The sequence below is a fragment of the Heterocephalus glaber genome, unplaced genomic scaffold, assembly GCF_053883595.1.
Source record: "Heterocephalus glaber isolate CG9 unplaced genomic scaffold, H.glaber_assembly_v1.0 deba00001538, whole genome shotgun sequence".
NCBI classification, from domain to species: domain Eukaryota; kingdom Metazoa; phylum Chordata; class Mammalia; order Rodentia; family Bathyergidae; genus Heterocephalus; species Heterocephalus glaber.
Window position 1 is genome coordinate 3,658,308 of NW_028258333.1, and position 25,249 is coordinate 3,683,556.

At 38.4% G+C, this 25,249-nt stretch overlaps 1 protein-coding gene across 6 annotated transcripts in view; it reads right to left on the reverse strand.

Annotated features, from left to right (window-relative positions):
- Positions 1-25,249, reverse strand: part of Dnah5 (dynein axonemal heavy chain 5) — a 332,580-nt gene that overhangs the window by 139,436 nt on the left and 167,895 nt on the right. For all 6 annotated transcript variants that reach the window (XM_087189237.1, XM_087189236.1, XM_013072408.3 and 3 more), the window contains 8 exons: positions 18,143-18,289; positions 15,172-15,413; positions 11,984-12,160; positions 11,448-11,649; positions 10,357-10,499; positions 9,546-9,680; positions 665-787; positions 298-511 (listed from right to left, as the gene is read on the reverse strand). In XM_087189237.1, the coding sequence (XP_087045363.1) occupies positions 298-511; positions 665-787; positions 9,546-9,680; positions 10,357-10,499; positions 11,448-11,649; positions 11,984-12,160; positions 15,172-15,413; positions 18,143-18,289 (1,383 nt within the window). The remainder of the gene's footprint in view (positions 1-297; positions 512-664; positions 788-9,545; positions 9,681-10,356; positions 10,500-11,447; positions 11,650-11,983; positions 12,161-15,171; positions 15,414-18,142; positions 18,290-25,249) is intronic.

A 25,249-nucleotide genomic window follows, 5' to 3' on the forward strand; every position in this document is an offset into this window, starting at 1 on the left:
CCTTCCATGAGGAAACTACCTCATCTCCATGTTCACTGGATGTTTAGCTTCCTTGCTTAAGAAACTTGCAACCAATATTTAAATAACAAAAACAGGTTCAAAAGACCCAATAAAGCCTCCAATTCAGTGCATATCTGTAGTAGATCGCTATATGAAACAAAATCCACTACTAGAAAGTGGAGAAGTGACAGACTAGGCCCCACCCAGTGCTCTTTCTGGCCTGAGCTCTGCTGGAAATGTTCTGGTAGGAACATAAGCAAGCATGCCTCAGTCATGCCACACTGACATGCATTTTACCAAAGATCTTGTCCATGGAAGCCTCGGAGGGCAGTGTGCAGTTAAATACAGAGAAGTGTCTCTTTAGTCTCTGCGGGATGTCGTTGCGTCCACCCCCAGGGTGGGTCATGGCGGCCAGGAACTGGATGTCCACAATGCTGCTGAATTCCCCAGGCTTCTCCAGGTTGTAGAATCCATTCTGTTCCATCAGCTGCCGGACGATCTCATTAGTAACCTAAGAATGACAACTTTCAGAATTAAAATGTCATTCCTCATATCCCCAGAACCTAAATCTCTGAGGTTTTCTACAGAATGGGGTTTATCAGAATTCAGGAATTGAATGTTGAAAAGTAGAAAAATAAAAGAACACACAACGGAATCAATATACCTGATCTCCCCATTCATTGATTATTGGCATATTCACATCATCAATAAAAATAGTCATCTTCTTTCCTGAAGGAGGGCCATATGTTGTACCCATGCGCTTATCCACGTAATTCTCCACCGTCCTCTGTTAAACAAGAAAGCCAACTGAGATGTCTCTGAACATGACATGGTATATTAAAAAGCAAAACAAAAGAACTAGAAATCTGAACTGACAGGAATTCCTTAGGAAAAAACATGAAAATCTCCTCCTTAATTCTGGCAAACAAGTCTGGGATTACACAAATTACTTCACATAATGTTTTCAACCTTTGAAAATCTCATTTAATTTAGGAATAAATGAAGCTGTAACCGATGTCAGTTTTGAATGTATAAGTCTCCCCCATCCATTTTGGGTTGTTTTTGTAGCTATGTAAGAGAACTATAGCCTTCACTACTCAATGCTCCCTGCCCTGTACAAAGTTTCCTGCAATGAAAGGTAATATTAACAGGGCTGCAGTCAAGGAGCTTGTTCAGTCTGTGCTCCAAGCTGCAGGGCCTGTCCAACCGAAGGCCACTGTCCTCACTGAGAAGGGTGTTGACTGGCTTCTGCAGCCAGCGCCACTCAGAACTACTACTATGGGCAGATGCAATCACACTGATCACTTCTCATCCCCCAACAACAGAGAGGACAAAGTCCACTCAGCTCTCCTCTGTAGTTTCTGCATTCTGAAATTAGGTAATAGAAGAAGACACCACCCTGTGCTCTATAAAGACCTTCCTGGCAATGTGAAGAAGAATATTAAAACTGACGGAAGGGATACCTGGAAGGGCACAGAGGGTGGAGAAGAAGGACCTCTGCCTCCTGACAGTGGTCTTCTCATCCCCACGACAGTGCAATATAGTTTAGAAATCAAGAAGTCATTTAAGATGCATGCACCAGATAACCAGAGTCTAGCACATAGGAAAAAACAGAAAGGCCTTCTGAGTTCTCTTCCTCTAGAAGCTCAAAGTCTTAAAACCTCATGTCATACCTATCACTGTAAGAATCTCCTCATGTACTATTTTAAATCACGTTAGAGACGATGTATAAGTATAGGGAGAGTGCGGGTATATTGAGATAAAATGAATTCTCCTATCCAAAAAAATGTATTTTATGACAAAGTGTAAGCCAATTAAAAGCAACTTCAATTATCAAGATACAATCACAAAATGCACCAAGATACAAGCAAAAATCCATGTCTATCTTTGGAAGTCGTCACAGTAATCACAAATTGTAAGTTTCCATCATCATTTTCATTGAGTAACAGCAAGATATATGAAAACTTTTCTCCATTTTAATAGAAATATGTGTAAATATATCGCAAGTCATTATAAAACAAATCTCCCATGAAATAGAACAATAGCAAAAATAATTTCATATTCCCCTGATATAAAAGCATGCTGTTTAATGTGCTAGGCTAAATTTAGTTCTGCTCTCAATGAATTTAAATGCATAAACCCATTAATAATCTCCTGACAATCCCCTATGGCAAACCAGAGCCTTCCAGACATTCCATGTCTGTTAATGAGAACTCTCCGGTGTGTAAAGATTTTATGTCTTATGAGGCCTTCTAAGAGCTAAACGCCACAGGTGGGATAATTAGAATGAAACGGTAATACCCTCATACCTGCCTTTCTTCACCTTTATTATGAGTCTAATTTCTTCAAAATGACTAGTAAATTGTACATGTCATAAAAGGACTAAGTTGACAAAAACAGAGGGAGAAAAGTAAAGTAGCTTGTGAGCCTGGAAGTTGAGGTTTCTTTCTGTTTTTAGAAATTGCTCCCCATTCTGTAGAAATCAAGAAAATCATGAAGTTTGATGAGACGCCCTATATCCTAAAACAAAATAGCTTCATCTTGTATCAGAGGTGTTTCCTTGGGCCGGCATCTCCAGCTGGACTTTTGGGAATGCATGTTCCAGAGCACCACAAAACCAACATATCCAAATATAAATTTCTCTTTCTTAGTTATCGCAAAGTCTGCTTTCCTCCTAGGTACTCATACCAGAGATCTACACCAATCACCTAACTGCCCCATCCAAACATTCTCACAACTGACATTGCTAAACTCCATTATATGTCCCCAGGGGAGAAGGGTAACTTGGGCATTGAACCTACAGCACTCTACTGCTGAGCTTCAACCTCAGCCTCTTTTATTTTTTGAGACAGAGTCTCACTAAATTGCCCAGATGAGGCTTGAATTTGCAATCCTTCTCCCTCAGTCTCCCAAAGTGCTGGGATTACAGGCGTGCACCATCTTGCCCAACTCCCATGCCTTTTTAAAGTACCTCCTCCTCACCAATGATGATATACTCTTATTCAGGTATTTGTGTTTCTCATGGGAATCAATGTCATGGTCTCTTAAATTGCCATCCCTACCATGAGTCAATCCTAGACACTTCTTTATAAATCATAGAAAATATATATATATTACATGACTTAAAAAGTTATCTAGAATTCTCTGTCTCCCCAGTAACCCAATGCTGAGGTTGGAATGTGTGTAGGGGGTCCCAAAGGTCTGTGTGTTAAAGGATTGGTTACAAGGCTGAAGGACTGGGAGGTGCTGTGGATTTCTAAGAGGGCACCTAGTTACCACTTTATGTCATGGGAAGCGTGCCCTTGAAGGAGATTGTGGGACCCTAATGCCTCAGTTTCTCTCTGCTTCTTGTTTCGTGGTATAAGCAATTGTTCTGGCATCCACATCATCAAAGGCCAAAAGCAATAGGGTTACCTGATCTTGAACTGGACCTCAAGAAACATGGGCAGAATAAACCTTTTCTTGTTGTAAGTTGATTATCTTGGGTACTTTGTTCTAGGCACAAAATGCTGACTAATAAAATCTACATGAAGAATTACTGATGATCTTTTTAGTATGCTTCTGCCCATATTCTCCCCAATCGCTTTGCTCTGTGTTCCCATCTTGTCCATTGTCTTGGTGGTATGGACCCTCATGCAGTTAAAAAAACCCAGTAGGTATATTCATTTATTAGATTACTTTCTGGTCCCCTCTCGAGTGTAATGAGTTTAGGTTCTTCATTGATCTAATTCTTCATTCCATCCTCAGTGTCCAGACAGCTGTCAGGTATTAATGATTTTCTCAGTAAAATATTTGATACATAAATAAATACAAGAAACTGAGAATCATCTTTCACTTTTCTCTCTCTCCTATGCTTCTCCTCCAAGAACAGCCACTCACCTGACCACAAGTTCCACTGGTCTCCCCTCCTAACCACACTGTGGATGTATCCATGGATCCAACTCCCACTTCTACTGTCTTGGTCCTCCCAACCTCTCTCTGAAGGGATGTATTTCAGCATGTCCTCTCAGTTCTCTCTGAGGGCAGCCATCTCTCTCCCACCTTTGTTCTCCAACCTAAAGTGTGAATGAACTTCCTATGGGCCCTGTGACCATACTCAGTACTTCAGGGATTCTCATTAGTGACTTTTAAGGGCTCTGCAGCATGGGCTGCTCACCCCTGCAGGCTCATTTCTAGACTGTCCTCAGTTTCTTTGTTTCAGTCCCTCCAGTCCTTAATTAAGTCTACTGTACTCTGATAAAAATAAAATACACACCATGAAATGATGCTCATCTCAAAGGTTGGCTTACAGACTTCATTATGGGAATCTTCTTTATATGCTCCTTAGAATAGCCATGTCTAAACCCTGCAAAATCTCTCAGGATTAGCACTAGCCAAACACACTTTGTGAAATATTGACTTAGATGAGTGATCTTCCTTTAGGCCAGCTATTGATTATTTAGAAATTGAAATCTCCAACAGAATTGGACTAAGGGCAATCTATGCTTCTCTGGAAATAAACAATAACTTTAAAAGTGAAGAATCCTCATTAGCATGACATCATCTTATGCAATCCATAAATAAGATTCTGATCTCACTGTCTATCCACAGAGACATGAGACACCAACATTAATCCCAGTTGTAACAGCAATGTTTTAAGATACAACATCTAGGTAATTAGAGAAGCAAGTCTTTTTAGGAATGGAGGTAAGGAATGTTCTCATTTTTTGTGATAAACTAGGACCCCTAAACCTAGGGGCAACTCAATTTTCTGAATTAATTTCTTAATAGACAATTAAGCTTTTTTAACTTCTCAAAATTAATATAGTATAAATATTATAATAATATTAAAATAAAAATATTAAAAAGTCCTTCCAGACAGTGGACAACTCTTTCATTACATTTATTTCTCTAATTCCCTAAAGAAATTAATCCCCTTCTCCCCTAAGCTTTATAGTGCTTAGATTGCACCATGGGTAGCACTTAGCACATAGGCTCTACTTGGCTTCCTGTGTCTGTTTCCCTCGTGAGATAAGGGAGGACCCACGCATTAGAGGCTGGATTGGCAAGGTGTGGCAGAGCTTGTGCCTTGCCTAGTTCTTGGATTCACCAACCACACGACTGTCTCCAACAATAAAACACAGCACAAAATCTGCATACTGGCCTTACACAACAGCTCTGGGTTTAAAGGCAGAAAAAAAGAGGCTTAATCTACTGCTTCTCTAACATATTAGCCTTGTGGTTCCATGTGTCAAAATATTTCCAAATCAAAGTTCAGAAGAACATATATAAAGGTATGTAAATCATATATATATGCATGTATGTTATATAGAGAGATATATATACACACACAACAAACTATTATAAATAAATGATATATGAGAAAATAATTTTATAAAAATATAAAGGTACTTTGTTATTCCTATGGAAATCTAAGCCATTTTTCATAAATACTATATATAATCAAATTGAAATGCAAAATATATTTAATTTTAGGTTTTCGTATGTGTTCAAAAATAGAGAGCTTATGCTCTGCCTTAATATCTTCCCATTTTATTGTAATTCACTAAAAGCAAATGAAAGCAGTCTTACATTAGCAAAGTTTAAAGTGCTAAATAGTAATTCTAAAATGTAAAATTCGGTATCAATAATACTGTGAAAAACACAATGATGCATAACTGGAAGTTGAAAAGTACACAGTGCACCAAATGATAAATCAGCCGATTGAATACTAATGTAGTTAAGGAAAGGGCACTGGAAGGCAGATGGAAAAGCACAGGGGAGCAAAGCAGGATTGGGTGTCTAGCTTAGATTCTACCACCAGCTGGCTGACTGAATTCACAGTGCTTAAATATCCTTCTACCAAGTACATTAACGTAAAGAGTTAAAACATGACATTGTAAGAGAGCCTTACCATTAAAAAATATGTACACATGTTATGTGTTGGAATTCTATCAAACCTAGTCTTCGAACTGTACCCTGAAAAGCAAAATGTAATCTCTAAGACCCTGGGGACTCCTGCAGCCAACAAAGACAAGACTGGAAGGGTCTAAGGAGCCCAGCCCCAATTGTACCAGCATTTCCTGGTTACATGCTCTATAGATTAATTTTCTGCTAAGATGTCCTTTGGAAAAGTGGTTCTGCATCTAGAAAAAAAGGTGGATTTTCCTTCCAGGCTTTACATTCTTCATTTTCAAAAATTAAAATCTATGCCTATGCAACCACTTGTAAGATGGTTTATTGTCTTCCAAAAATTTTAAGATTATTTTCAAAAGAAATCAATCATTTCAGAAATTCTTTTATGTAATTTTCCTTTTCTCCTCACCTCCCACTTTTCTGCATTGTTTAAATGTCTAGAGAAATGTATTGCTATCAAAAATAGAAAAAATAAATTAAAACAATATTAGTTTTGGAGGAAAAGTGAATAATTTCCCTTTTTAAAAAATTATCCAAAAGGAATTACAGTTTACTATAGATCTTTTTTTTCTCCAAATTAGCTACTTTGAGTAGTGACATGGAGGGTTGGAGTTATTAATCTGACACACTGGAAGTCAACTGGATGGGCAAAGAGGACCATACCGTCTACCTACTGAGAATGACTGACTTGATGGCAAAGACAAAGGGAACCCTGGAGAGAACAAGCTGTCTAGGAGCAGACAAGTGTTCTCGACAGGACAGTGCACCATCACAGTAACAGACAAGGGACACGCAGTGTTTTCTCCTCTGCAATTTCGATTTGGTTGGGATCCAGATAAGTGGGAAACCCAGAGACAAATGCTCTGCTCCATCAGCCCTATTTAGTATGAATGACGGAAAATTACAGTGAGAAAGTTAATTACAGCAGTTTGGCTAATTGAAAGCTTTCTAAAACTAATGAGTCTCACTTAACAGAGGGCCTTGATACTTAGCAGTCAAAACGGGCAAGGACAGGAAACAAAACTCATGATCCTGTAATGCTTCAGAACAGGGGAAGAAATGGTCACAGGACAATGCCGCCTTCACCTGAAAAGAGAGGAAGGAATCTGGCAAAGCAGCATGAGTCAGATAAGGGCACCCCAAAGAAGATGGGTTTTTTGGTCTCCAAAGACTGCTTTATCATTTTGCTAATTATTATATATCAGTATGGCATCACTTGTAGAAATACATCACATGGTTCATGAATTTGTACACCAAACAATAAACAGATTCTCTAGATAGCAAGGTATTTGCCAGGAAATTATAATAAACATCTGATGTTAAAGAGGCATCAACTACAGGTCTTTTCAACCTTATGGGGGTAAATATCAGAGTTGTTAACAAAAAATACAATAATGAGGCCTTATTCTAGAATACTCTGGCTGTCCTTTGTTCCCAGCTCCTTAGCAGGAAAACTGTTAGCCTTAGGATTTGCTGAGTAACAGGAATATCTTTGTTATTCATGTGACCCTGGACTATAATAGGGCCATATTCATATGAGTTGGAAACTCCTGCCAGAAAGCCCAGCCATGTTATTAGAAGGTTGGGGTTTTAAATTGTCTATCAGCTGACCTTCCAGGAGAAAAGGGGGCTTGGAGATTGAGCTCAATCAGTGATTTCCTCAAGCACACCTATGCAACAGAACCCCAATAAAAGCTCAGTGAGCCTCCTGGCTGGTGAGGTACATGCTGTGGTTGTGTTCTTGCTGTAATACATCCTGATGGCAAGAAAGGTTTGCACCTGGGACCCTCCTAAACTTTGTCCTGTACACCTTTCCTTTGGGTTGATATTGATATTTTGCTTGCATAAGAAACCATAATATGAAGCACGGCACTTTCCTAAAACTTTTAAGTGGTTTTAGTAAGTTATGGAAACAGGAAAGGGTCGTGGGTCCAATGAACTCACAGACATTTGCTCAGAAGTGCAATGACCTGGGAAGCCCCGAGCTTGTGGCTGGCTTCTGAAGTTAGACAGTCTTGTGCAGAACTGTGCCCATACCCTTGGAAGTCCATGTTCACTCTGAGTTATTGGCAGATTTACTTACAGGCCTAAAGATTTATGGCAGTCTCAAAAAGTGCAAATACCTAAATAAGTATCCTACACAATTGGGAAAATATCACAGTTTGATTTTGAAAAACCTCCATCCTCATATAAGGTTATAATCATTAAAGAGAACGTCCTCCTAAAGTAAAATTAACAGAAGTTCTTTAAATGTAAAACGCTATCAACAGACTAGGTATAATGTTGATGTCTTGCCAGCCTAGGATAATTTAATGTGCTGTTCTCAAAGCACAAAAATACCACTGCTGCTTCTCTGCAATTTGAGGTCGACCTTTCATCTAGATCTTCCTGTGAAGACACTGGATAAATGTTACTCATTTAGTCACAGGCTACCCAGTATTGGAAATTCCACCTCTAACAGAGGAGTCTAATGAAGATGACAGTCTTATTTAGAAATTTAATCAATGTTCTCAGCGCACTGGCACGCGGCTGTCACCAATTATATTAGGTGATAAAAGTCATGATTTAACCATGCTCTTCACCATTTTCATTGCTCTGATAATTTCATTTCAACAACTAAAGAACAGCAAAGTTCATCAGTAACAAAGATTTTTTGAGTTTGGATTCCTCTAAATAATTCCCTTCTGTTTATAATTTATGAAGCAAATCTTTCTCATCACGTACTTATGCTCCAATAAAAATGTGATAGATCGTGTGCAAATGCTTGACTGTTGAACTGGCATTTAGAATTTCTTCTCTGGTTACAATAAAGTCTTGCACCAATTTGGACCAATACCAATAGAAGAAAAAGAAACAGCCACTGTAAATACAATTTTGAAAGGTTTTTTTATGTCACTCCAATATGACATGATATTTTATGTGCTAAAAGTCAAAAATTTTATAGCTTACTGCAATTGTTCACGGGAGCCATCCCAGAGCCCACAGTGGAAGTCAGGGAACAACAAAAGAAAAGTGGCAATTTAGGAAACGGAGAGTTGGAAGAAGTATAAGAGCTAGACTGGAAGAGAACTCAAACTTAATCAAGAATAATTCAAGATTCTTCCACAGTAACACCCTGGAGCAGAATCATGAAGAAGTGGATTACATAGAGCTCATAGGGAGCATGAAGAAAAAAGATGTTTAAGACACAGACACACACACACACACACACACACACACACACACACAGAGGTAGAGGGACAGACTTAAATTCAAGAAAGATCTATGAAAATGATTGCAAAAGCTCTAAAGTCTAGAAAAACAGAAACATACTAAGCATAGAAAGCAGGGCTTGGTAGGAAGATAAATGGTCCCTCTTTCAGTTTGGGATTTTCCGTGTTTTCGGGCTTATATTTTACACAATACTGAGGCTTGTGGAACCTTATATGCATCTGTTATTCCTCCTTAATTTAAGACTGTATGTTACAATTCAGCTAATAAGAGTCTACTGCAGTGAATAATAGAAGCAATGGAAGGCACATCGGGAATAGTTCATGGCTATGGAAGTTCAGATGGGATTCAGTGAACACCAGCAGATGAGTAATGACATGGTACAAGTCTCCATGGTGCATCCAAACTTGGTTTAATGAGTAGTATGGAAAAGCCAGTACCTGAAACATCAGTGGGGTGGTTGCAGAAGAGAAGTTCAGACTTTTTGTCATGTGACTTTCGGGATCATACTTTGACATGAATCCTTTGATTATGACCGTTTTGGCTGTTCCTTGTTCACCAATCAACAGCACTGCCTAAAATAAAGGGGTTAGAAAGAAATGAAATAAAATGTTATGGGCTAAATTATGCCTGTCCTCAAATTCACACATCGCAGCTGCAACCCCCAACATCACGGAATGTGGCTGTATTTGGAGATGGGGCTTCTAACGTGGGTAACATTTAGGTAAGCTGAGGCCTTAGAGTGGACCTAATCCAATCTAACTGGTGTCCTTATAAGAAGGAAGTTGGATGCAAACACAGAGAAATGCCATAGGAAGGCAGAGAAGGGTGCCCTCTGTGAACCCAGGGAAGAGTCCTCAGAAGAAACCATCCAATCCTGCCAGCAGCCTGACCATGGACTCAACCAGAACTGTGAGGAAAGAAGATGCTGTTGATTTAGCCACCCAGGCTTCCATACTTTGTTGTGCCAGTTCTAGCAAACCAGGTCAATAATCAAAAGGGAAAGATTTCCTTCAGAAAAATAAGCCAAAATTCACTTTTGCTCAATACACAAGAAATCAATACTACTTATGAATTATGATTATTCTGCTCTAATACTGTCACTGGGGAAGGATAAAAAGAATATATTTGGTCATATTTTCATTTATTCTAAATGGCAACAGAAACCATTCTGAAATAAGTGCAGGTGCTTTGTATTTTCAAGTGACCTTTTAAAATATGCTATTTTTAAGAAAAGTGAAAAAGCCATACCTTGCCCTGTTTAGCAATGGTTTTAATTAGAAAGTCGGTCCTCACGTTGTCAACATTTGGAACCAGGATGGAGCCATACTCCGGTATGGTGTCAGGTGGATACACATACTCCTGGATGCATGTGTTCCAGTGCATCCAGGTGCCTGAGGTGGGAAGAGAACAGTCACATGTCCCTGTCAGTAACCTAACTCCTGCTGTAAAGAGCAGAGAGTCCTGAATCTCCCGAGGGCTTCCCAGTACCCCCAGTAAGATACAGATCATTAAAACTAGAAATCTCAGTACGTGGGTAATGTCAAATGTGCTTGGTCAAAATTTCCCAAGGAACTGTTCCAAAGTGGTAGTAATATTAGGAAATATGAGGAAGTCTGTCAGAATTGTGCTTTTTAAATATGTAGGTTTTCAATAATGCAGTGGATGTACATATACAGAACAGTGTGAAAGTAACATATACCTAAATTAATCATTTAATAACGTTTAATCTCACAAGCTTTCTATGAAGCAAGATTACATATACACTTATGAGAATAATATATATGTGTGTGTATGCATTTTATGTGTGTATGCACTTCACAATAAGTAATGGTAAAGTATATAGGGTGGTACTGATACATAAATACATGGATGTATATAGATATAAACTCTCACTTGCTGAGAATGTACTTCCCACTTTGTAATCTTAACATAAATTGCTGATTGTATTGAATGTCTGGATTATACTGAATGTCTGGAATGGACCTGACGTAGACACCTTTTCACCGTTTGGTGAGTTCCTTAACTCACTAAAATTCCATCGCACAGTATCTGTAACCATGGGGGAAATACGCACTTGGGACACAAATCTTTTCAAAAGAAACAATTACTGTATGAGCTTTCTTTATGCGTCATCATTCTTGGCTTTTAACTTCACGGTCAAGAGTTTTCCTCCACATTTTTTTTTTTTTTTTTTTTTTGGTACCGGGGATCGAACTCGGGTCCTTGGCACTTGAACAGCAGGAGGCGAAACCACTGAGCTAAATTCCCGATCCTACCTCCACGTTTTTAAAAAACACATATGTAAAACAGGAAGGTGATTCGGGTGGCGGCCTGCTCACCATTGGGCCCCACGAAGTAGTCAAAGGCGGAGTCTCCGGGCTGAGCCTGCGGCGGCAGGTGCAAAGCCTGCGCGGGCCCCGAGCGCAGCAGCAGCTCCAGCCGACGGCGCCCGTCGCCCTCCAGCGCGGCGCCCACGCTCCACAGCAGGGCGAAGACCAGCAGCCTGGCCAGGTGCTCCGGCCCGATCTCTGCGCCCTGCTCCTGGAGAGGCAAACAGTGCGATGCCTGGATTGTCACACCCAGAGTCCGCCCGGTGAAAACAGGGAGTTTGGAGAAGAGTCATCTTCCCCAAGACTGCAGGAAGGGATGAAGACAAACTGGGGCACGCATGAGAAACTGCTGTCCAGGAATACCCAGCTGGCTTTCAAAATAAATTAGGGACACTTCCTAGATGACCCTGAGCCAGCCACTAAATTGCAGCCCCACCCACTGCTCGAGGTGTGGAGCTGGCCCTGCGCTCCGCTCCGACCCATCTAATCTCAGCCCCGGCTCTGCACAGGCCCGCGAGCGGGAGGAGCCTCGCGTGGAGCCGCACCTTGGGAGGGATGAGGCCCTGCAGCATGTTGATGCTCTGCGCGATCACAAAGGCCTCCAGCAGCTCCATCTTGGGCTCCAAGTTCTGAACGCTGAAGCGATACAGGTCCGGGAAATACTGGGCGTACAGCTGGCGCAGAATTTCAGCTTCTTGAGGGGAGCGTTTCTTAAGAAAACCCTGTTGTTTCACACATTACTGGATTAATTAGACCTCTTAGCACACCGGGTAGATAACCATTTTGAAAAAATCATCAATTCACGACAATAATACTAATATTTAATGGCAACAGTGTGATGACTCTGTCATGTATTAAGTCATTTATTCTTCAGGGTAATTCTTTGAGGTAGGAACTACTGTTATCCACCTTTCACAGATGAGGAAACTGAGACTCTGGGACATGAAGTATCCTGACCAGAATCCCACAGTTGGTAGGTTGCTAAGCCAGAATTCAAATCCAGAGAGTTTAGCTCAGCATCCACACATTCAGCTCCTATTTTATGTATGTATGTGTTCAGGTCTTGAAGCCAGGATGGAGAAACAGTCTTCAATCTTGACTGAAATAGGGTAGAAGAAAACGCAGAGGCACATATACATGGAAATAACTTAGTGGAAGAAAAGGAAATAAAAGATGAACAAAGGAAATCCACACCCAGATTTTTTAACTGGAAAACAGAAATTTACAATTCATTGTTTCCTGTACACTTTTTCCAATTTAATCAAGAAGCGATGTAGAAAAAAATATCCCAGAAAATTCAGAAAAATGAGAACTGAGTTCAGTTGGGGAGCACGTCTTCCATAACAAAATACTGCTTAACACACAACATGTCCTTCAGATGGGACGAGTTTCCTCTGGGTGAAGAGACACCGCCTTCCTCACCTCGGTATTCTAAGAAACAATCAAGGGTTCTGAACAGCAGCAATAAGATGCTGATTCTGAATTATTCATTAGTTCATGTGTTTATCATGAATCTACCTCCACAAAAACATGATGTGGTGCTTTCAAGTTGATGGGACCGAAAATGACATTGTACTGGGTCAGGTCACCAGCTTGGCCGCCTGGAGCCACCAGTGTCCCACCCACACACTTGTCCAAGGGCCTTGCTCCTAACACCCTGCTCTACACGGGACATTTCCACATTGACTCTTGGTGAGTGCTTCTGCCTTCTAATCATGTCCGAGACAAAACTGCATTATTTAAAAGCATAGAAAAATATTACTAGGTAGGTACAGCATTAATAGAAAGATCCTACTCAGCCCCAGTCCAGGTACTGAGATGATAATGAAAGCTTATTTTATAAAGAGCAAACTCTATTCGTTACCTTGGCAGTGGGCCGAAGAGTTTTTCAAAAAACTTTTGTGAAACTGAAGTATTTCGGGGGGAAATCGCATAAGGTTTCACTTGGAGTGAGCTGTATCTTTGGTCACCAAGCATGGCCATATGCAAAGCATCTAGTGTGCTACTTCTACAAACAAGTCCTGGGTCTCCTCCCCAGAGATTCTATTTTGGTAGAATTGGGATGTGACCCAATCATGTTATTTTTTAAAACTGTCATTGGTAGTTACTTTTACAAAGCTAGGGTCAAGAACCGCTGCTCTTACAGGAATGGGGAAAAAATAAGAACCAAGATACATCATATAAAGGTACAAATTCCCAATGATGAATGTCATCGTATTGTATACCTAAAATGTACCAATAAACTTAATGAATAAAAAAAGAACCACTGCTCTTTATTCTCTGTAATGGATAGATAATTTAATTATGAAATATAAATTCTTTATAAGTATTTTTAGTGACACATTCACCTATATGTTGGTATTATTCTGTCATGTAATCTCCTCCTCCACATCTTCCCACTTTACCAAATCTAAACCCTTGGGCAACTCAGTTGTGTAGCTTCTGGAAAGATATTAATAATAAAGTTGGGGGTTGGGGATTTAGCTCAGTGGCTCCACTACCTGCCTCTAAAGTGCAAGGTCCTGGGTTCGATCCCCAGTACCAAATAATAATAATAATAATAATAATAATAATAGTAATAGAGTTGGGATATATCCACTTAGAAATGAAAGTTTAAAAGTGTAATGACAACATAAAATGAACATCCATTTTATTTAAATCAGGAAGCTTTCAAGCAAAATTGTCTTGAAAATATAATATAAATGGAAATAGTAAATTTGACTATGTTAGAAATTTTGCCATATGGCTGATCTACTAAACATCTTGCCTTACATTATAGTAGGGATTTAGTAAAATATGTAGGTATACAAGACATTTAATTATAATCTAGTTCTAATCAATATACTCTAAAACACATTGGCTATAATAAAAAACGTAACCTCATGATGAATTGAAGAGATATCACCTCACATATCATTGCCAAAGTTCAAATTTTAAAATAATACTATGACTACTGAACCTCATGAAAAGCCCTTACAGATAACTTTTTTTTAATTCTTGAAACAGAATTTTTATTCCATAAATTTAGTACAGGAGATTCTAATATATATTGCACAATCAATGGTCACTGAATTTTATTTCCTCCTGTAACTATTTCTTCTTAATCTTTTGTCAGAATATGTTGAGATACACATTAGTTTCATTCTTCTTGGGGAATTAGTACATATACATATCATAACGTCATCACTTTTACTATCGTTCCCCAAAGGCTCCCTCTGTTACTCCTTTACCAAATCCCTGTCCCGTCTCCATCTACCTTCCTGTTTCTTACACAGTTCTTTTACTTTGCTCTTTATTTCCTTTTATTAAGTTTTTTGGAACAATTTAGACATACGTAATGATCACTTTAACAAGGTGTCTTCAAGTTATATGCTAAAATGGTTGTTCTCAAACTTTATGTGCATGAATTTTTTAAAATATCATGAATCCCAAAACTGATCAAATTAAATTTTTACGTCCTCGGTCCTCAGACACAGTTTGGCGAGATTATTGATTCGCACAGGGCTGGCAATTACCTGGAAATCACAGTTCTAAAGTGATTAGAAGAGGACTGAAGAAGTCTATGAGCTGCAATCAGAGTTTGAAAGTCCCTGTGCATTCAAGGGTCTTCCAAAAACATTAGCATAAAAAGGCAATTACACTGCCAGCTGCAGAAAAGCTGGTACACACACTCAAAGAATGCTAAAGGAACTGTTTTCCTTTTTAATTATACAAAAAAAGTATTCAATCATACCTCAAGAATAGGACTCCAATCAAGGATAGAAGAACTCATGAAAACCATTCCATTTCTTGAGACGGTAGCAGGAGAAGCATTGTCAATGTTATGAGGTTCAAAAATGATCTTGCAGTTTGGAGCCATAGGAATCCGATCGCCATTGGCAAGAGTTAGAGTTTTATTATCATCCAAAACAGAATTCAGATTTTCAATCCAGATGGCATCAACTGGACCATCAAGAACTATCCAGATATGTTCCCCTAGAATACCCCACCAAATGAGGGGAGAAGGCATGACACAGACATATGCATATATAGTATAGCTGTAAAGCATGAAGAACTACTATAATTTGATATAGTTTTTGTTAGTTTTAAATAAAACTTTGCTCTCAGTGATTATTTCAGCATGTAGGACATTTTAAGTTCTGTTCATAGGAGTAGTATAAGGCCCATAATCAAGCCAAAAAGTCTTGGTTCATTGAGCAAAATCCACTGAGCACCATCTATGTATCAGCCCCGTGCTAGGATCTGGGGACGCTGTGGTGAACAAAACAGTGTCCTGCCTTCAGAGTCCACATTCTGAGGGGTAGAGATGACAATCAAGAAAATGAGCAGAGACAAATGTAAGAGAATTAAGCAGACCGAGGGGATAGAACATTGTTTTAGATATGGTAGTCAATGAAAGAATCCAGAAGGAAAATAAAACGATGGAAAGATTTAGAGGTAAAATTTTCCAGACAGGGGGAATAAGTGCAAAACCCCTAAAGCAGGAGCACTATTAGAGTAACACAACAGACTGAATATTTTTAACCCTAATTAATTTGAATTTGTCAAAATTCGCATGTTAAAATCCTAACTCCCACGGAGGTGGGGGCTTTAAGAGGTGACTAGGTAATGAAAGAGGAACTCTTGTAATGGGGTTAGTGCCCTCATAAAAGAGAGCTCTGTTGCCTTTTCTGCCACACAGAGATGCAACAGAGGAGTTGGCAGTCTGCAAGCCAGAAGGTTTCCCCAGAACCTAGCTATGCTGGCACCCTGACATCAGACTTCCTGCTTAAACTGTGAGAAATAAATATCTATTGTGTACAAGTCACCTAGTCGATGGTGTTGAATTATAATAGCCCAGAGGAATTAAGGAATTAAGAATTAAGCCCAGAGGAAGTGAATATGGTCCAAGCACAGTAAGAGGTTGAACCTGGCTGGCAAAAGAGAAAGAGGGAGGTCTATGAGTGTAATAGGCAGGTAAGGCAAGACAGACAGAGCTATGAAATAAATTCCAGTTTGCACATGTTAATGTCCAACAGAGATCTTAAGAAAGCTGCTGAGTTGAAAGCTCAAGGGAGCGCTCAAGGCTAGACATTAACATGTGGAAGCCAGGAAGCCATCAGCTTAGAGACTGCATTAAAACCAGGGGGCTGGATAAGTTTCTTCTAGGTAAGTGTAGAAAGACACAGGAAATCCAAGGAGCAAGATGATGATGCAACATTTCAACTTCCACTGGGGTCTCCTTTGTTGGCTCCTCCCTCCCTCTTTCAAACATCTCAATAAAGCAGAGGTGGGAAGGGGGTCCACAGAATGGGGGATCCCTAAAGCCAAGGGAAGAAAGTTCAGAAAGGGGAGTGATCAACTGTGACAGGTGTCATTAGGAGCAGGACTAGGCTGAAAATTCAGCCTGTGTTTGACATGCTGGAAGTCACAAGAGTCTTTGATAACCTAACTTCAGGGGAGTCCTGGGACAAAACCTGACAGAAGTTGTTTAAGGAGATAATTGCAGGTAGAGAAAATGGTAGACATGACAGAATGCTCAACAATAATACAACTGTAAATGTGGGCATTTGACTCCTTGATTTCCTAACATAACCAACATTATGACCAAGTTTGTGTTTCTGACTGCTCTTTGCTATACAATCACTGTGAAAATTCTATTTCAAATGAAAGGCTTTGAAAATTCTAATCAAGCTCACTGAATTAGCAATAAAAGGAAAATGTTGATCTAATCATGAGTCATTTGTGAAAAAGAATGCTCTGTTTCCTTTTTATGGGGAAAGGAAAAACTCCTCTCCAAGCTGCTCTCTGAGGTAATCTTTGGTCACTAGATCTGCGTTTATACTGAGTTGCTGGAACAAATCTGAAACAAAATTCGATTTCTTTCCAGTAAAAAGATTTCTAACAGGAGCACGCTTCTGTCTGACAATTGATGTTAGGTCTATCGGCTACATTCTTTCAGTACAGCCACCTTAAACAGCCATTGACAGAGCCCTGTTGCACAAAGGTCAGACCCAGGAAGTGATTCTTAAAAGCTCCTCCTTCTCAGTGGTATTCTTCTGGTTCCCTTGACTGCACTTCCTATGGCTCCCTTCTACCCACTCAGAAGGGAAAAGACAAAATGAGAGGAAAGCTGATACCATGAACTTGTATTCTGAGAACACTGGTTTAATTTACAGCATTCATATGTGAGAGACTACTCACACTGAACTGCCAGCCTTTGATTTGTTTACTTAAACAGCCAAATACCAGCCAAATATCATCTATGTAGAATAATATTCTAGTTCAATATAGACTCCATTTTTTATATATACAAATTTCTCCCCAAAGAAAGTTATTTCCTCTGTGATTTTATAGACTACTCTATTTTGTTTTGTTTTCAAAATAAGCTATAAATAAAAGTAACATTTTTAAAATATTCAGTGAAAATAGTTACGGTAAAAGTCACATTATTCAATGCTACCAGTTTTCCTAAATAGCTTTTTGCATCTACTTTAGTCTAAGATATCACAGGGATACAGAAATGTTATTTCAAAAATATTTTTTCAAAAAGAATTTTAAATACACCAATCAATAATTTCATTATTTTGGCATGGACAAATATGCAGATTTGTGACATCGGAGTCTTAGTTAACATAATACATGGAAAACACAGTTCTACACAACCACCAAGGATTTTATTTAGAATCATATTCTAAAAATAATATTTGCAATTCATCTTTTACCTTTCTTAGCTCTCAGAGTTTTCCTCCAAAGGGTAGAAAATATCCCATCAGTCCAGTCATTTGTGGCCACGTCAAGCCGCCCAAACATCTGTGGGGCAGTGATTGCTTTGGGATTCATCCTCATTTCCCGGTGTGGTTTTCCACAATCTATAGCAAGTAAACCCAAATTTCAAACATTTTGAATGTGGAGTGAACCATGATTAAGCAACATTGCACTAATTCACGGTGTACTGTCAGCAAGTGCTCAAAGTATTAAAAACACAAAATTATGTTGAAAATATGTCTTACTAAATTCCAAGTTATAATTAGCCTCATTACACTTTATTGACTAAAGCACTTTTTTTACCTTCTATAAAAGAAAACTGCATGTTGCTTGGGGGAGAAAAAGGATACACGCTGAAATTTTGAAGGTACTATTATAATCTAGATCTTCTCAAAATTTCACAGTTCAAAGTATCTTTCATTTTAGCATACTAGATTAAAATATGTGCCTGAAATATCAGCTAGGAGATGCTTCCTTCTCTCTATTATAGCTGTAATTTGAGGATACCCTTCTTTGCTTACCTGGAAAAATATAAACTAAATGAATCTTGCACAAATCTAAGATGTTCTTTTCTACTCAGCCTCATGTACTGCATTTAATTTTTCAAATCCTAAAACTACTATTAATTAGACTAGAGTTCTCTATATAAAGGACTGTGTGAATAAGATTTAAAGTATAAAATGATAAAAGGGGATGCTGAAATATTATATAACTTTGTAAAAGATTAACAAATACAAGTACACTAGAATATGCACATTAGAAAAGATGTTACATTAAAACCCATTGTGAAGAATATTTTTATGTCACTCTGGCCTCAGGGTGCCCAAATTAAAAGTTTTTTCTGGAATGAGACAGATACTCAGGAAAATGAGGCATTTAGAACCCCAAATAGACACAATCAGAAAAGAACTTCTCATTGACACGTCTTAGTCAAACCCCAGAAATTCAGAACAAAGAGAGAATACTAAAAGCTATTAGAGAAAAACACAAAATACATATAGGAAACCCATATGATTAACACCAAATTTCTTTACAAAACTTTAAAGGCCAGGGGAGCCTGAAGTTTTTCAAGACCTAAAAGAAAATAATTGACAATCCATATTACTATATCTTGCAAAAATATTCTCCAAAATTGATGGAGAAATGAAAACCATCCACAATAAAGATAAACTAAAAAATTTATGACCAAGAAATCAACAGGACAGAAAATACTCAAGGGAATCCTAAACAGAGACAATGGGGTCAACAGCACCAAAAATCCCAGAGGAAAGAATAAAGATCATGGGGAGCATAAACAAAGGGATTTTTTTTAATCAAGCACTAGGAAAATAATACTATGACAGGAATCAGTAAATATTTTCAAAAATTACACTCAGTGTTATGATCTTAACTATCCAATGAAAAGACACAGAGTGGTAGTTTAGATAAAGAAACAAAAGCCACCTATATGTTTCCTGCAAGAGACACACCTCATCCATGAAGAAACATACAGACTGAAAATGAAAGGAGTGAAAATGATACTCTATGCTGTCAGATCCTCAAAGCAATCAGGAGTAGCTATTCCAATTTCTGACAAAGTTGATCTCAAACAAAAAGTGATCAGAACAGACAAAGAAGGTCACTACATACTGGTAAAAGGAACAATTTCCCAAGAAGAGATAACAATTGAAAATACATATGCAGTAAATGTCAGGATACTCAATTTCATAAAGAAAAACTGCTTGACATCCAAAAACAGATGGGCATCAATACAATCCCAGTGGGGAACTTTAATACCCTACTCTCACAGGTCAACCAGACCAAAAGAATCAATAAAGTAGTATCAGAGAGAAACTGTACCATTGAAAAAAATAGTTTCAGCATAATTGCAAAGTGTTTCATTCAACAACAGCAGGATATACATTCTTCTTAGCAACTCAGGAACTTTTTCCAAAATGGATCATACCTTGGGGCACAGAGCATGTCCCAATACATACAAAGATACTGAAATAATCTCTTTCATCCTATCACAATGGAAGGAAACTAGACATCCACAGCAAAAGTAACCATAAACTATACAACACATGGAGATTAAATAATACACATTTGAATGATCAGTGGATCACTGAAGAAACCAAGGAAGACATTTTAAAATTTCTAGAGTCAAATGACAATGGAAATACAACATATTAGAACCTGTGTGGCACAATGAAAGCAGCTCTAAGAAAGAGAATATAGCCATGAGTGCCTACAATAGAAAAACAGAGTAATCCCAGGAAACCTAATGGTGCATCTCAAGGTCCTAGAAAAATTAGAACAATCTAAACTCAAGACCAGTAGAAGGAAAGAAATTATAAAGTTTGAGTGGAGGTCAATGAAATTGAGACAAAAATACAAAGGATCAATGAATCAAACAGTTGATTCTTTGAAAGGATAAATAAGACTGATAAATCCTTGACCAAACTTACCAAAACAAAGACAGAAAAAAGCTACATCAATATAATTGATATTTAAAAGGGCAAAAGCATAATAGACATGACTGGCATCCATAAGAGTATAAGTAACTATTTTTAAAATTGATATTCCAATAAACTGGAAAATATGGAAGACATGGATAAATTCCTAGATACACATGAATTAATAAAATTAAACTGATAAGTTTTTTTTAAGAAATTGAAAAGACCAATAACAAGCAAAGGAATTGATGCACCAATAAAAACTCTACCTACTAAGAAAACCTCTGGACCTCATGGATTCACCATAGAACTTTGAAGAACTAACACCAATAATCCCCAAACTTTTCAGTGCAATTGAAAGGGAAGTAATGCTTCCATACTCACTCCATGAAACCAGCATTACCCTGCAACCAAAACCAGATAAGGACTCAACATAAAAAAGAAAACTGCAAGCTAATATCCTTGATAAACAAAGATCTAAAACTCCTTAATAAGATACTTACATATAGAGTTCAGAAAATCATTAAAAAGATTATACATTATGACCAACTCAGCTCCCTCCTAGAGATACTAGGATGGTACAACATATGTATATCAATAAATGTAATGCACCACATAAATAGAAGCAAGGATAAAATCACATGATCTTCTCAGGAGATGCAGAAAAGCCTTTGGCAAAATCCAGCATGGCTTCATAATAAAACCCATGGTGAAAATCAGAAGCAGGGAGACAGACTTTGCGAAGACAGGAAGGGGATCTGAAGAAGGAGTGAATGGGAAAGGGGAATTGAAAAGGATCCAGATGGTAAATGTATCGCCTCTCCACAGTGAATGTATTTATGAGGTCTTGCAAACATATACTAATAGAAAAGAAAGAAAATAGCTATAGAAGGACCTTACTTCAAACTGATAAAAACCACATATGACAAACTCATAGCCAGCATCATACTAAGTGGGAAAAATGGAAAGTATGACCTCTAAAATCAGGAATGATACAGGGTATCTACACACAGCATTCCTGTTCAATACAATACTCAAAAACTTACCCAAAGGAATCAGGGAAGAGAAAGAAAGAAAACAGATACAAATAAGAAAGGAAGAAGTCAAATTATCTTTATTTGCAGATGGCATGATTCTTTACATAGAAAAACCAAAAAATTCCACCACAACAGATAAATAAATTCAGCAAAGTGGCAGCTTACAAAGTCGATACACAAAAATCAGTAGCATTACTGTATACCAATAATGAACCCACTGAGAAAGGAATCAGGAAAATAATTCCATTCATGAAAAAAGTTTCAATAAAAATTAAAAACAGGAATCAACCTAACCAAAGATGTGAAAGACCTCTATAACAAAAACTATGGTAATCTAAAGAAAGAGATTGAAGAGGATGATAGAAAATGGAAGGTCATCCTCTGTTCCTTAATAGGGTAAATTAATATCATTAAAATGGTCATATTACCAAAAGTTATATGCAGATTTAATACAGCCCCTCTTAATACACTGACAACATTCTTCACAGAACTAGAAAAAACAATCCTATAATTTGTATAGAACTGGAAGAAATTCAGTATTTTGAATCAAAGCAATCCTGAGCAAAAAGAGCAAAGTAGAGGCATTACAATTCCAAATTCCCAGTTATACCACAAAGCCACAGCAACAAACATAATATGGAATCAGCACCAAATTAGAAGTGTAGAACAATGGAATACAATAGAAGACACAGAAACAACCCCATGTACCCTCAGCCACCTGATTTTTGACAAAGGAGCCAAAAACATGCTGGAGAAAAAAATCTTTAAGAAATGGTGCTGGAAAAATTAGTTATCCACATGCAGAAGAATAAAACTAGACTTGTCTCTCTTCCCATGTACTAAAATCAAAACAAAATGGACCAAAAACCCAGATTTAAAAATTGAACTATTTAAACTGCTAGAAGACAACCTAAGGGAAACACTTGAAGCCACAGGCATAGGCAAGAACTTCCTAACACCAAAATTTTTATGCCGGCTACTCTTTTGATAGAGGATGAATATCTAAAACATATAAAGAACTCAAAAAATTAAGTCCCGCCAAACAAAAGGCCCAATCAAAACATGGGCAAATGAACTGAATAGACACTTCTCAGAAGAAGAAGTATAAATGGTCAGTAAGTTCATTTAAAAAGTTCATCATCTTTAGCCTTTAGGGAAATGCAAATCAAAACAACTCTGAGGTTCCATTTTGTTCCAGTCAGAATGGCTGTCATCAAGAAAACAAAAAACGCCAGGGATTTAGCTCAGTGGTTTCACCGCCTGCTGCGCAAATGCAAGGACCCGAGTTAGATCCCTGGTACCAAAAAAAAAAGAACACAGAAAACAACAAATGCTGTCAAGAATATAGGAAAAAGGAACCCTTGGTCATTGTTGGTGGAATGTAAACTAGGACAATTACTAATGAAATCAGTATGCAGATTCCTCAGAAAAACTAAAAATTAGAAATTCCATTTGACCCAACTATATTTGACCCAAATATATTTCCAGATGTATTCCCAAGTTAAAGATAAACTGTGTGAAACAAGCATACTTATGTTTATAACAGGACAATTCACAAAAGCTAAGCTTTTAAAACAGTCTAAGTGCACTGCACATCAACAGATAAATGGATAGAGAAAATGTAGTATATTTAAACAGTGGAATATTATTCAGCCATAAGAATGAAATCATGTCATATTCAAGAAGATGGATGGTTCTCGAGACTATAATGTTCAGGGAACTAAGTCAGACATGAAAAGTTAAACACTGCATGGTTTCTCTCATCTAAAGAACCCAAAACATAAGTAAATTAAAGAGTAAAATAAAGAGAGACAGTAAGAATCAAAGAGGCAAACTTTTTGGAGACTGGGAAGAGGATTAGGGGAAAGGGGAAGAGAGAAGGGTGGGGATCAAAGTATCAAAAATGATCAGAATGTGACACAACATAGGGACCAATTCACCAAACAAATATAACTATTATGTATTGCAAACATACACTGATTTTTTTAAATGAGGACATTTCTGGATGAGATCAGCAACTGAATCTCTGGAATCAGTAAGGTAGACTGCCCTCTTTAATGTGTGTAGGCATCATCCAAGCTATTGAGGGCCCCCCAAAATAAAGGGAATTCACTCCTTTTTCCTGCCTATTTGGGGTGAGATTTAGTATCTCATCACATCTTCTTCTGCCCACAGATGAAGATTTATACTACTAACCCCACCATGAATGAACTATATCAGGGAATGAGTTACATCCCCAGCTTTCCTGAGACTCGTCCTGTAGGTAGCAGGGTGTGAGATTTCTTAACCTCTTAACCTCCATTATTGAGTGAGCCAATTACTTACTCATGGGGTGTGTGTGTGTGTGTGTGTGTGTGTGTGTGTGTGTGTGTGTTTTACTGGATCTGATTCTTGGGAAAACCTGAACTAAAAACCCCATTTTAAAAATTGGACCATATTTCTAATGTTTAGAAATGGCAAAAACAACCAGAGCAATTTTCAAGAGTTTATGATGTGAAGTTGAACTTAGCCATGGTTCAACTTTTGCAGCAGATGACATCCATAAATCTCTAACCACACTAATTAGTAATTTTTGGTCTAATCACACTTTACAAAAGTCCAGAAAAATCTTAACATGTATGGCAGTGTCATAGGTAAAAATTGCACTTAATCTGTTGTCCATACAAGAGAAGCTATCAAAAATGATTTCATTATGGTAGTAGAACCAGAACATCTTTGTAAGAGCACTCTAAGAAAATGCTTGACTTTCACAAAGTTACTCAAGCCAATGCCTCTTGATTTTGCTCCTAGGTGTTTCTCAAAGCAGGTGATCTCTCTCCTGTTTTCACCTCCTTATAGACTCAAGACTGCCCCTCCTGCCCCTGCTCTGTTCTTTCCATGGGCACCAGAGTAATCAGGACATTCCCAGCTCAGTGGCTTCCTATCACCTACAGAATAAAACCTGGGTACTTCATTGACTTACACAGCTCCTTGTGCCTCACCTACTGCACTAATTTGAACTCACTTGAGAGCACATTCTGAAATGAGGATTTGGATGCCAGGAGTTTGAATGAAGGTACAGAGCGAGGCAGAAGGCAGAGAAAGCCAGTAAACAGTGCATTGCTCAACTGGTCAGAGTGAATGCCCCTCTGAAAGACAGGAAGAGGGATATTTGCCATCACCTCTTTTCCTCCACTGGTTGAGGATATGGCTGCCTCAGAGACTTTCATTCCCACCCAACTCTGACTTCCAGGCTGAACCAAGTACCTGGCTTCAAGCAAGATTCTAAGGCTAAACAGTTGGAAGACACCACTGGAGCATGGAGGAGGGAGAAAGTTCAGAGAGGGGGTCCTTTCCAACACAGCCACATCCACAGCAGGGACGTGCCAAAGGAGTGTGTCTCTGGATGCCAGGAACACCTACTATACCTCCATATCCAGCTGCAACTCCCCCAACCCCACCTCTCAAATGAGTTCATTTCATCCATGCCAAAGCATCACCCACTCTCTAGACCTTCCCACCTGCAAAGGCTCTGAGAATACTTTCTTATCCATTTGCTATTCAACCCTCACGCCTCAGATGAAGTAGCATCTGTCCTATAAGACTTTGTACA